The sequence below is a fragment of the Leptopilina heterotoma genome, unplaced genomic scaffold (genome assembly GCF_015476425.1).
Source record: "Leptopilina heterotoma isolate Lh14 unplaced genomic scaffold, ASM1547642v1 Lhet_316, whole genome shotgun sequence".
Classification (NCBI taxonomy): domain Eukaryota; kingdom Metazoa; phylum Arthropoda; class Insecta; order Hymenoptera; family Figitidae; genus Leptopilina; species Leptopilina heterotoma.
The window spans coordinates 258,213-271,534 of NW_025111016.1; the positions used below are offsets into that span (position 1 = coordinate 258,213).

The 13,322-nt window shown below is 29.2% G+C and overlaps 2 protein-coding genes across 2 annotated transcripts; both read right to left on the reverse strand.

Moving 5' to 3' along the window:
• Positions 1-281: 281 nt before the first annotated feature.
• LOC122504783 lies at positions 282-7,698 on the reverse strand. The gene is made up of 7 exons (XM_043616027.1): positions 7,322-7,698; positions 4,486-4,621; positions 3,683-4,007; positions 2,551-2,667; positions 1,993-2,069; positions 618-846; positions 282-504 (listed from the first exon to the last, which is right to left on the reverse strand). Exons 3-7 carry the CDS (start codon positions 3,942-3,944, stop codon positions 359-361), a joined length of 831 nt encoding a protein of 276 aa, XP_043471962.1. The 5' UTR covers positions 3,945-4,007; positions 4,486-4,621; positions 7,322-7,698; the 3' UTR covers positions 282-358.
• Positions 7,699-11,258: 3,560 nt separating this feature from the next.
• On the reverse strand, positions 11,259-12,053 carry LOC122504788 (piggyBac transposable element-derived protein 4-like). Its single transcript, XM_043616035.1, has one exon. It carries the CDS (start codon positions 12,051-12,053, stop codon positions 11,259-11,261), a length of 795 nt encoding a protein of 264 aa, XP_043471970.1.
• Between the last annotated feature and the right edge of the window lie 1,269 nt (positions 12,054-13,322).

Genomic DNA, 13,322 nt, shown 5'->3' on the forward strand with positions numbered 1-13,322 from the left:
AAGGTCGTGGGCACCTCGAGATCGAATCGAGTCAAGAACCTTATTTTTTACAATAATTTTTTTAAATTTTATTTACTATCAAAATATTGCATTTTAACACCTATTACTATAATATTATGTATTGTATTTTATATTTACCTTTTTTGAAACTTATTTTCAATTTTATTTAAGGTTTGAAACTTTAAAATATAACTTTTAATATAATTTAAAAACTCCTACTCTACGACTACGATATTTGTATCATAGCAGTGGTTTAGTATAGTCTTTAGTCTTTTTTAATAAAATAGGTAACTTTCAATACTTTTAAAGTGAAATTTAAACTGAAAAATAAAAACATGATTTGAATTTACTTGGACTGTTATGCTTTGTTTTTGAGTTCTGGGTATAATTTTTCGCGAAGATATTTAATTCTGTCGCTCAAGAATCTCCCATGTCTCTTAAATTCATCTTGACGTTGAGTGGTATCTAATTCATCTCTCGATTCCAGGAAATCTCTGTAACATTCTGAAAAAAGTAAATATATAATGAAACTTATTTATTAAAATAATCGTGAAAAGTAAAATTCATCAGTTGCTGATAGTATTAAAAAAATTGTAAGTAATTATGTAAGTATATACTTGTCAATGTTTCTTTCTTTGACGGAGTTAATTGTTTCCTGGGTGTTCTATTAGGCAATTGTATCAAAGATGGATTATTATTTTTAACATAACGGTTGACAAGTACATTGTCGGGCCATATAGCTTTTGACAATTGTTTCACAAAAGACGAAGAATCTGCCACATCAACAAGCAATTTCCATGTACTAAACTTGATGTGAACACCATTTCCAAGATGGATTCGTTTTACCTAAAAAAAACAAACTCGGTATTAATTTACTGTTTCCAGAAACGTGTTTTTGACAGATTCATATTATACTTCAAACAACCCGGTAAGAAGCTAGGAATTGAAAAGAATTCAGAAGTTCATTTCTTTTTAATGGGCGAATTTCCAAAATAATCCAATTCCTCGGTGGAGCAAGGAAGAGCAGCAAAATCTATTATTCTTAATTGACTTCACCAAAATATGAAACGCGCATTCAAAAGAGAGAGAGTACAACAAATCAGTAGAAATTTCTATTCCACGGAATTGCTTTACTATCACTCAATATTTCACTTGAAAAAAAGGTTAGGTTTTGAAAACTTGACGTTAAACATTGAACACTTGAAAATTTCTTTCATTTATTTTAATAAGAGAATTTTTTTATTTTATCGTAAGCACTGTGCGTTTTTAACAATATTTTCACTAGTTTTAATATTTCATTTTAATAATATAGCACTGAAATCACAATGAAATTCACACGACGCAAAAAATAGCTGTCACTGTGTTTTATTTTTGAATTGACTACGTACAATCGCTTAAAGTCGATTTAAAAGAATAGCTATTTATTATTTTTTTCAATTCGCTTTTACAAGATTTACTTTGTCTATTCAAAAGGATAGGATTTTGTATTTTTTTGGAACGTTGAGAAGCAGAAAAATTTTGCACATTCAAAAAAATAGAAACTCTTAATTCTTTTTTATCATCTCATTGACACGAGCAATAGAGAAGAATTAATTTTTCTGATATTTTGCTGTTCACAGAGGAATTGGGTTTTTTTTTTTTGGAAATTCGCCTATTCAGAAAGATTAAAAAATCCTCGTTTAACAGAATATTTCTGGAAATTTAATCTTTTTTCTATTCCTTGCTTCTTACCGGGAACGCTCAAAGAACATATTTTTGAAGAATCAGTAAAATTTACTTCGAACGTAGCAAAATTTATTCCGAAAGTAGTAAAAGTTACCAGAAATGCGCAGAAGTTTCTGACAGTTTATATTTTACTATGAAAAACGGTTCAGTCGTTTTTGAGTAATGCAGGAACAAAGTTCTGATTAGATATATTTCATTGGTATGAGGGGCTTTAAAGAATTAATTTTATAAAAAGAAATTGTTTAGTCATTATATATTTTTACTTACTTTTTTACCTTCCGTCGTTGTTGCTGTAAAAATTTGGTACTTCTTTTTGTTTCCAACATCATCCAACAGAATTTCACCTATAAAAATCTTAATTTAGAGTCGTTTCCTAATAAAGACAAACAATTTCTAACATGAAAACATTAAGATTATTAGGTTCTTAATTAGTTATTAAAAAGTACTAAATTTTGTACATCAGGCTTAAGCCATTTGGTCTGCGCTTTTGTTTTCACAGACTTCATGCATCATTAATACCTTTATAAGCTAAACCTAATAATAATCAGAGGAAGCTACCGAGACTTAATAAATTACTTTACTTAAATTAAAAATGAGGAATGTGCTATGCAAGAAAACATGTATAAATAATAATTAAAAGTAATGGATAAAGATCAATTAGAAGCAGAAAAAAACTCTAGTCATATAAGTAGGGAAAAGTGGATTTTTAGAAGTGTGCCGAGTCTAACTAAAGCTTTCAACATGCATCAAGTACTCGAATATGCTATTCTACGATCCGTTTGTTAAATTGTAGAAACACCAAATTTGATACAATATATTTCTTACCTTCATCTGATTCGTATTCAGTAATATCGCGAATGTTGCGCCGTGGTCTTATCTTCTTTTTTTTCACTTGTCTTTCTTCTGGCTCTGAAGAATTGCTACTTTCATCATCTTTATCATCTAAAATCATGTACAATTTAAAAATAAATGTACTTTCTGCTGAGTGATAACTATTCTAGATGGATGAAATACAACAGTATTCCCAGTTGCTTATAGTGTTGTGAACTTTGAAGTATGTGGGACATATGACATGGCATCAGTACTTTCTGACACATGAGACTTGCAAAATTATTTAAAATTAAATTACAAAACTTAAAGTAATATGACATAGCATCAGTACTTACTGACACATGAGACATGTAACATTATTTAAAATTAAATTACAAAACTGAAAGTAATACCTAAATATTAATTTAAAATAAATTTATAAACAAATTTGAGTATTATAATAAAACTTGAGTTTACAAATTAAAAGACCGTACACATAATACGTCACGTGATTTTTTACCATTCTCAATTCCCCCCTCCCCCATATCACATACTGACCCATACATTAGTTTTAGAACATATTATTTTTAATTAAATCTTTTTTAGTACTTCAGATATATAAAATATTGGGTTCAAATAATAACATATATACTTCTGTCAAAAACTGAATTCTTAATTCAAGCTAAAATGCTTTCACGACAAGGCAATTATTTAAAATATTTGTCAGTGATTCGCACGAATATTGTTCAAAATTCGTTCGGAAAAGTGGTAGAAAATTATTTCAAAAAATTGCACAGTAAACATTTAGTGCAGAATTCCTAGTGAATTTTCTAACAAAAATTTTTTGTAAATTTAGTTTTTTGAACGAATATTGTACAAAATTCTTACAGAAAAGTGGTCCAATTTAAAAAGAAATTTTGTAGCCGAAATTACGGCGTGGAATTCTTTTCAAAAAACGTTCGGATAAGGTAAAGTTATGTAAAGTTTACTAGGTAAGGTCAATTATTTAATAAATTAATTTGTAACGTAACTAATAATTAAATATTATATTAAAAAAATTAACTTGTGATTTACCAACTATTTTCCTTTTAGACAGCAAAGATAATGCTACATAGATTGAAAATTATAACATAAAATCTGAACTCACCATCTTGGAAATCCAGCTCTTTTGATGTGGATGCTTTTCTTTTATAATTTTGTAACTCTTCTTGTAATTTTAAAACTTTCTTTTTTAAATCTTCATTTTCTGTAGTGACTTGTGCACTATCTATAGCTTTCTCTGTTTCCATCTCACCATCATTGCTATTTGCATCTCCATCGTCATTTAAATCGTGTGAAAGTAATTCAGTTTCTGTATCGGAATCAGAATCAGCGCCCAAAAAATTTTTTGATGTCAAATGAGAGGACATTTTTTGCTGCAGAATTTTTTTATCAAAATTCTTTTTAGTCTTTTGAACTGCTGACTGCTTATTCTATAAGAAAACACAAAATTTAATTCAATATACATTTTAGAATATACTAGCGTCACCGTCGACCGATTCGTGATCTACTGCGTTGCTTTCGTATTGATGTAACATGTCTTTTTTCTATGTATTTTTTTATAATAATTTCAAGATGTTTTTCTCTTAAATTAATTTCATATATAAAATAAAATCGACCAAATGGGCTCTTTTAATGCGGAATTCTGTAATATTTTCTATCTGTCAATAACTTTCTGAATTTTAAGAAATAAACAAATTAGGAAAATAAGAATTAGAAAACATTAATAATGATAAAATAAAAATGAACAAGTATAAAATATCAAAAATATATAGCATTAAATAACGTATCGTTCACTTCAAGTTGAAAAAAACCTATTTATTTTTGACAATTTAAAAAACACATTTTAGGTACAGATAGATATTTTGAATCACTCTTCAACTTCATAAGAAAAACATTCTTCAAATGTACCTTAATTTTTTGTGACACTGTACTGCTTGATTCCTCCTCTTCTTCAGTAGAACTTCCATCTGTACTTTTAATGAATATCCAGCGTTTTTTCCTTTCTCATGGGTTTCAATTTTCTTTTGAAGATCAGAAATGCTTCCTGTAACGAACGAGTAATCATATATATATATATATAATAAAATATTAAAGTGAGAAAAATATTATACAACTTAAATCACCAGTCAAGAAAGAACACAAGTTTAAAAAAAAGTAAAAAAATTAAACATAATTCTTAATTTAGAAAAGAATTTTAATAAAATATGTTAAGACAAATCCAATTGTCACCTTAATTAGAGAACCTTACAGTCAGATTTGACTTTTTAATGCAATTTGCAATATTTTCAATTAAAGAATAGGTCGGTAAATTTTAAAAAGTTTATGATCAAGAATTCAGAGGAAAAAATTCAGCAAAAAATTGTTGATTTCTGTACTTTAAAAAAAGATCCACTGTCCTGCAATCAGCGCAGGAAAGTATATACTTTTCTGTACTCAAATCGATACTTTCCTACACTCTTATCTGCAAAGCATAGTATACAACGTTAACTTTGAAATTAGACAGTATAAACTCTAAATTTCTTTTTTAAAACCGTTTCAAATCGAGTTTCTAAAACAGGTGTTACATGAAGCACAGTGGGGTAAGAATTCCTGAAGTGGGCCCCTATTTTTCATTGGGTCGATGAATTTTTCTCATTCTTATATGTTTTGATAGCCTATGATGGTATAATAAAAACCTGTAAATAGTTTTCCGAAATTCGAATATTTGCCAAAGTTATTTGTAGCGTTTTAGTAAATAGCTAATTACTCGCGATCAGATGAACCGATTTTAATAAAAATTAGAGGAGAGTTTACCTGAAGAATTGTACTTTAGATAAATGATCAAAATTTTAATTAAAAAAAATAATTTGTATAAATAAATTAACTCTTTAATTTTTGGGGTTAAAAAAAATTTGTTCTCTATCTTTTTTTTGGATTTTTTTTTAATAATCAAATAGAGAATACTTTTAAGATTTTATTTGAACAATAAAAAAGTGGGATTCTCTATCACTTTAGAAAATATAATATTTTTAGTTACAAAATTTTTTGAAAAGTTAAAGAGATTTGAAGCAAAACAAATGAATGAACTAAACTCGACAACTTTAACCAACAAAATTGCATATTAACAATCATACATAAAAAAAAATAAATAAATAAAATAAAAGTAAAAGCATGAAATCGACACGAATTCATTTGTTTTTCTTCAAATCTCTTTAACTTTTTAAAAAATTTTGTAACTAAAAATATTATATTTTCTAAAGTGATAGAGAATCCCACTTTTTTATTGTTCAAATAAAATCTTAAAAGTATTCTCTATTTGATTATTAAAAAAAATTCAAAAAAAAGATGGAGAACAAATTTTTGTTTTAACCCCAAAAATTAAAAAGTTAATTTATTTATACAAATTATTTTTTTTAATTAAAATTTTGATCATTTATCTAAAGTACAATTCTACAGGTAAACTCTCCTCTAATTTTTATTAAAATCGGTCCATCTGATCGCGAGTAATTAGCTATTTACTAAAACGCTACAAATAACTTTGACCTTGAATAACTTTGGCAAATATTCGAATTTCGAAAAACTATTTACAGGTTTTTATTATACCATCATAGGCTATCAAAACATATAAGAATGAGAAAAATTCATCGACCCAATGAAAAATAGGGGCCCACTTCAGGAATTCTTACAGTGTGCACTTCGTACGAAAAAAGCTTTTCCGACGAGTTTAATTACTGCTCTCACTTCGCTCGAGCAGCTAAGTTCGAACTCATCGGGAAACAGCTTCTTTTCGTACTGAGTGCACAATGTACTATTTTACATAGAAAACAATAATATTATTTTGTTGTCTACAAATTTTGTTTTAAGTCGTTGAACAAGAAAAAATTGTAAAAATTTTGTTAGATAAAAAATTTAAATAGGGAAATATTTTTTCTTCTAAATCGTTGATTATAAACGTTGTTCTGAAATATATATATTAAATTAAATATATTATATATATTTCAGAACATTTAATTTTAACAATGAATAAAGTTAAAAATCAGAATTAAAATTTTTTAAACATGCAGGAAACAATTATGCGTTTCAACTGTTTTCATTCTCTCCTGTAAAGTTATGAAACCTTCAACGATGCACTAGTTAATGAACATTTTCGATCATAATTATTACTAGTACTTTTACTATTACTACATATATTAACAGTTTTCTTTTTTTTACAAATTATTTTTGGGTAGGTCCATGCCTAAAAAATCAAAGTTACCCTATTTTAAAGAAATTTCAACGAATAATGAACAATTTTGTTATTTTATCCACAATATTATAAATATTTTAAAAATACAAGTTTGAAAAACAGCTATTTTTTTATGATGATCTGCGCTGTAAAATTGCTCTGTCATTTTTAAACGTTCATAATACATAAAGCAATGATTAAAGTTTCTGCTTCTGCATTTTGTGGCTTTGAAAGTTTTTAGGTTAATACTTGATGATTAGAGTTTGAAAAGAGCATTCTTTTAATTGGAACATTTACAATGAGGAAAACTTTAACATTTTATATCAAACGAAACTATTAGCCACATATATAATTTATTTTTCTTAATGCAACGCAACTAAAATTTATAATAAAAAAATGTATGATTTAGCTAAATATTTTCTGAATTCGACAAATAATAAATTTTGTACAATTAACAATATTCGAATATATCCATAAATTCTTTATTAAATTAATACATTTTAATAAAAATTTTAAGTGTATTTTTAAAATCATACTTACTTCCAAACTCTAAAATTTGTGAACGATGATATCTGTGGTCGGATGCGTCTTTAACTTTATATAGTTTATTTTTATTGAATTCGTCTGCAGTAAAATTTCGGATGTCTGTCACATGAGCATAATCGGTTTTTTTACTTTTAAAAAATCGATGATAAATGAATTGATTATATACAGACATTTTTTATTGAAAAACCAAGAAATGCACAAATAAGCGTCAGAATAAACCGTACAGGAAGAAATGTATGTACTTCTAGGAAAAACTGTTAACTACAAATGCTTGCAAGCAGGAAGTGGTAACCATACGGCATGTAAAGGCCTTTCTCCAATAAGTTCCCAAAACTCTGCATTTGTCTGCGAATGACTGCGTTGCAACGCAACCGACGCAACGCAGAGTTTTGGGAACCTATTGGAGAAAGGCCTTAAAGTTGAGTTCACAATAGCACTCTTTAACGGGACGTAAGGCTGGAGTCCCATGGCAGCGTTTTGCGTTGCGTTTTGTAACTAGGCCATGAGTGCAAATATAGCCAACATATATCTCCATCTCTCTCACACTCACCATATATTTGGCATTGTCACGTTACGATTACGTTCCGTTCAATGTGCTATTGTGGACTCAATCTAAGGGTCTGGTTCGTACTATACGTCCTTTTTTATCTCATGCATCTCGTAACATTTCTATTCTGCCTTGCCCTTTAATTCCGAGTGAACGATGGTCCAATCATTATTAACATTCTGTTGCATCCAACCCATCAACGTTAACTCAGGTCGAGTACTGAAAACAGCCCATGACAACTTGCAGGAAGGCAAGCAGGTAGCATTTGCATGCTTTTGTGGAAACACCTTTACAAGCTTTACAACCCTAACCTAAACTTTCCGACTTGGCGTCTTTTCTCAGTTGTAAAGATTTTTGTTTTTAATTAATCTATTGTATGTATTTTATCACTATCCAGTTATTGTGTGTTAATTGATCTAAAAATTCAAGCTAATTAAATTAATAAAACTGTATATGTTATTTCAAGATGAAAATTATGCTATGATAATTTTGTTTATGAAGATATCTACTTCTGTAAGTCAAATTTGGTATACATATTATACTCAATTTTCTGTTTGTCGCTTTTTTAAATGTTTCTGAACTGCAATTTTTCAAAATTATTAATTGCTAATTTTTTGACTTAAATATTTCTCTAAATTTAAATAAGTTAAAAATCATAGTTTCAACTGAGAATTTAGTAAACAATTTTAGTAAAAAAAATAAATTAAAAAAAACCTCTGAAACATTAGTTATTCTCAACTGCCGATCAGTTATTTTTAACTAAATGATCAGTAGAAATATTGACATTTGAATTAGTGATTGAATTTATAATTCTAAATAAGTTATTTTTATCTGATTCAAATTTAAAGAGTTGATTTCGTTTTTCTTAAAATTATATTTCCGGCATTCTAAAGTAAGGTGAGTGTACGAATTTCTGTGGTTTATAAATCAAGACACCTTTTCAATAAAAAATATGATGTTTAAATCTTTTGAAAGAAATTGCAATTCATGAAACGAATAGTTAGTGTTAATTATTTATGCAAAATTTAAATGTTTTTAAAAATGAGTTTTGAATATCTTAAAGCGATTAAAGATGATATGATTTAAAATATTTTATTTTTGCGTGCTTATTTCAATTCCTGCGCTTCAATTACTATCACAAAAATAATATGTATTTAAATGTTATTTTGTTGACAGTTGAGAACATATATTATGTATTTACTGAAAATGTTTTAATTTCTGCGCGAAGAATATTTGATCTTAAAAATAAAAATACAAATTTTTTAACCCTTTGAAGCATGGTGGGAATCCCTATTCCCACCTAATTTCTTTCAGATTTTGGCTTATAAAGCATGTCAGAAATAATTTATTTCTAATATTTTGTAATTTTATGTTGCCCAAGATGTTGGCGGATATACCTAACAATACAAAAATCAATATTGTTTAAACTGAAGATTGTTATAAACAAATAAAACATTAAAAAGTGCGTATTTTGCAGCAAAAATTCATTTTTCACGTTGAATTGCATTGAAAATTAATAATAAATGATCATGTAAGTTTTCGGGGTCGCTGATTACGAATCCGATGTCAGTTTTAAAAAATTCAAAATGGCGGATCCAAAATGGCGGATAATTTTTTTTCGAATTCATCGGATTTATTTGAAATTCATAATAGGGGGGGTTTTCGGGGTCGCTGATTATGAATTCGAAGTCAGTTTTTAAAAATTCAAAATGGCGGATGATTTTTTTCAAATGTATCGGATTTATTTGAAATTCATAATAGGAGGGATTTTGGGGTCGCTGATTACGAATCCGATGTCAGTTTTTAAAAATTCAAAATGGCGGATCCAAAATGGCGGATAATTTTTTTTCGAATTCATCGGATTTATTTGAAATTCATAATAGGAGGGATCTTGGGGTCGCTGATTACGAATCCGATGTCAGTTTTTAAAAATTCAAAATGGCGGATCCAAAATGGCGGATAATTTTTTTTCGAATTCATCGGATTTATTTGAAATTCATAATAGGAGGGATCTTGGGGTCGCTGATTACGAATCCGATGTCAGTTTTTAAAAATTCAAAATGGCGGATCCAAAATGGCGTCTGATTGTTTTTCAAATTCCTTATATTCGCTTGAAACTTGTTATTTGGGCGTTTTCGAGGTTGCTGATTGCGAATCTGGAATCAAATTTTTGAAATTCAAAATGGCAGATCTAATAGGACAAAATAGTTTTTCTAAAATTGCTCATTTTCGTTAGTCTTGTTATTTGCAATATTTTGAGGTTACTTGTTATTTGTCGCTCTTAGCATTACCCGGAACTAACGACGAGGACGTGGCGAAATTCTAGTTCCATATTTTTTTTGTATTTTTTGTATTTTTTGAATTTTTTTTAGTTTTTAAATTTTTTTTTTTATTTTTTGTGTTTTTTAATTTTTTGTTGTATTTAAAATTTTGATGTGCTTTTAGGAATCCAAGCTTTGTTTTATTTATATACAACCACAGTAGTTAAAATCTTTTACAAATTATTTGTGATAATCAGCGAAACAATTTCTTGTAGGAAGTAGACATAAATTCACTTTGCAAATAGAACAACTCCATAACGTCCTTCTTTCATCTTTTTTTGTACTGCACAATGCGCAACGCTTGTAGTGCCCTTTTGGATTGTAAAAAGGCATATGAGCGGACTCTGATCTTCTTTTTTCAAGAGAAATTTTGAGGCTTCTGTGGACCTCCAACTTCTACTTTCCGTTTTCTACCTTTTGTAGAAGGTAAGTTTTTTGCAACAAGTTTGTCGACAATGTCCAACCTAAATTTTTTTAAAGTTAAACTGGGCTGAAAGTTCTTCTCTTTGTATATAATAAAAGCATTTGTTACAGAAAGATCCAAAAAATGCCAGAACAGTTGTAGCCACCATCTCTTAGATTTTCTGTCAATTTGGTACGCAGATACTAAACGGTCTGAATTATCTACGTAACCCATATGCTTATTATAATCGGAGCACATAACCGGAGAACTAACTTCTTTGAGAGATCCATCTTTTTGCCTTCGAGTAACAGTTATTAGATCTTGAGGATTGTGATAATTCGAGAGAAAATGTACAGGCTTCTTATCAATCCATTTCACCCATCTAATTCCGGTGTTCGATGTTTGAAATTCGCTGTCTCCTATTTTCATATTTTTATCTAACAAATGATTTTTTGGCAATCGCTTTCGATTTTTTTGCACAGTACCACAGGCAAAAATCCTTTCACTTTTTAGCGAAACCATGAGACAAACAGAAGTGAAATAGTTGTCAAAATATACGTGGTGATTACCGTTGACAAGTTCTCGTGTAAGGTCTTTCACGACTCGTGGACCTAATAATTTTTCTGTACTTGCAGTTTTACCCGTATAAATTTGAAAATCTCAAACATAACTAGATTCATCTGCACGTACCCAACACTTATAACCTCGTTTTACCGGTTTCGCTGGCATGTATTGCTTCATACTGCTTCTTCCCTTGAAGTTAATCATTGATTCGTCAACAGCCTGGTTTTTTTTCGGTAAGTAATATTTCTTGAATGTCTCATTCAACGTTGTCACCAAAGGACGTATCTTATAAAGTTTATCATATTCTGGACTTCCTCTTGTAGGTTCCTTTGTGTTGTCGCTTAAATGCAAATGGCTAAGAAAAAATCCAAACCGATTTACTGTCATTAATTCACTTATATAATGATCATGCAATTGAGGATTCATCGACCAGCAATCGCGATATGATTTAGGTCTTTTAATTCCCATTAAAATGTTAATTCCTAAAAAAGTTAGTAGTTCGGTTTGATTTACTTCTTTTTGCTTACCTCTTTTTTGCAACAGGTAAATATTAGTTTGTTCAACTAGGAGATTAATAAGTGATTCGGGAAATAAGCAAAAAAATATCTCGATTGGAGAACATACCGCATCCGGAATATTTGGCCCACAATCTTTCGTAAACGGTAGATCAGCTTTCGGTTTACTTACTCTTTTCCATTTTTCTCTTACTTCTAATGAATAATCGTCATCTTCATCAAAATCATTCTCGTCATCAACATCATTGTTGTCAACAGTATTTCTTCTACGTTCCTTACTATTAGTAAGGTCATTCTCTTCAAGATCATCATCGGAGCTGCACAATCCATCAACTGACTCGTTATCACTTGGAATTTCTGCTAATTCGACTTCCATTTGTTTCACTCAATAAAACGTTTTTCTATTATATGTTACTTACAGTCGAATATTTTACAAACACAAATAAAAAATCCTGCGTTTATATCAACCAACTATTTGAGCATTATAATAAAAACATAATATAGACAGGACTAAAATAACAAGGATAAATCGCCGTTGTGTCTGTTATCTATTCGTATGCTTACTTTAGAAGCGCTAAACAATATAAAAATTCAACTATACATTACTTACCTACACAACATGCAGCAACAATATTGCATTACTTTTGCTCGATAGAAGTGACAATAGTGCAAAGTGAAGAGTGGAAAGAGGAAAGTGGAAAGCAGGATGTAGAAAGTGTGGCGTGGAAAGTAAGAAGTGAAAATTGTGAAGTGAGAATAATACAAAATCATCCAAGTTTTGTAATTTGTTAAAATGACATTCGATATGCAACTCGTGACCTAGAAGAACTCTAAGTAACAAGTTTCCAGTAGAAATGAACAATTATTGCAAAATTCTACCGCTATATTAGATCCGACATTTTGAATTTGAAAAATGTGATTCCGGATTCGCAATCAACAACCTCCAAATCACCCACATAAAAAATTTCAAGCAAATCCAATGAATTTAAAAAAGCATCCGCCATTGTGGATCTGACAATTTGAATTTTGGAAAACTGACATCGGGTTCGTAATCAGCTACCCAAAAAATTCATCTGTTATGAATCTTAAGCGAATCTGATAAAATTGAAAAAAAATCTTACCCCATTTTGAATCCGCCATTTTGAATTTTTAAAAACTGACCTCGGATTCGTAATCAGCGACCCCAAGAACCCCCCTGTTATAAATTTCAAGTAAATCCGATGAATTTGAAAAAAATCGGCCGCCATTTTGGATCCGCCATTTTGAATTTTTAAAAACTGACCCCAGATTCATAATCAGGGACCCCAAAAACCCCCGAGTAACAAATTTCAAGTGAATTTGGCCAATTTTAAAAAATAAGTCCGCCATATTGGATGGTTATTAAATCTCTTTACTAGAAAAATGTATGCTTCAAAGGGTTAAATGATCATTTTTATTGACAATTATAATAGAGAATGTTTAAAATATTGTTGTTAAAAATTTTAAAACAGATGTTTTTCGCTGAAGTAAATAAATAAAATTTTCAAAAAGGTGCAGCAATACTTACCCTATACTGTAACTTTTAATTTCGCATTTTTTATATCTGGAAGGAACTTAAGACCTTTTAAAATGTTCCAAAAAGAAAAATGACAGACAGTTTCTGTCT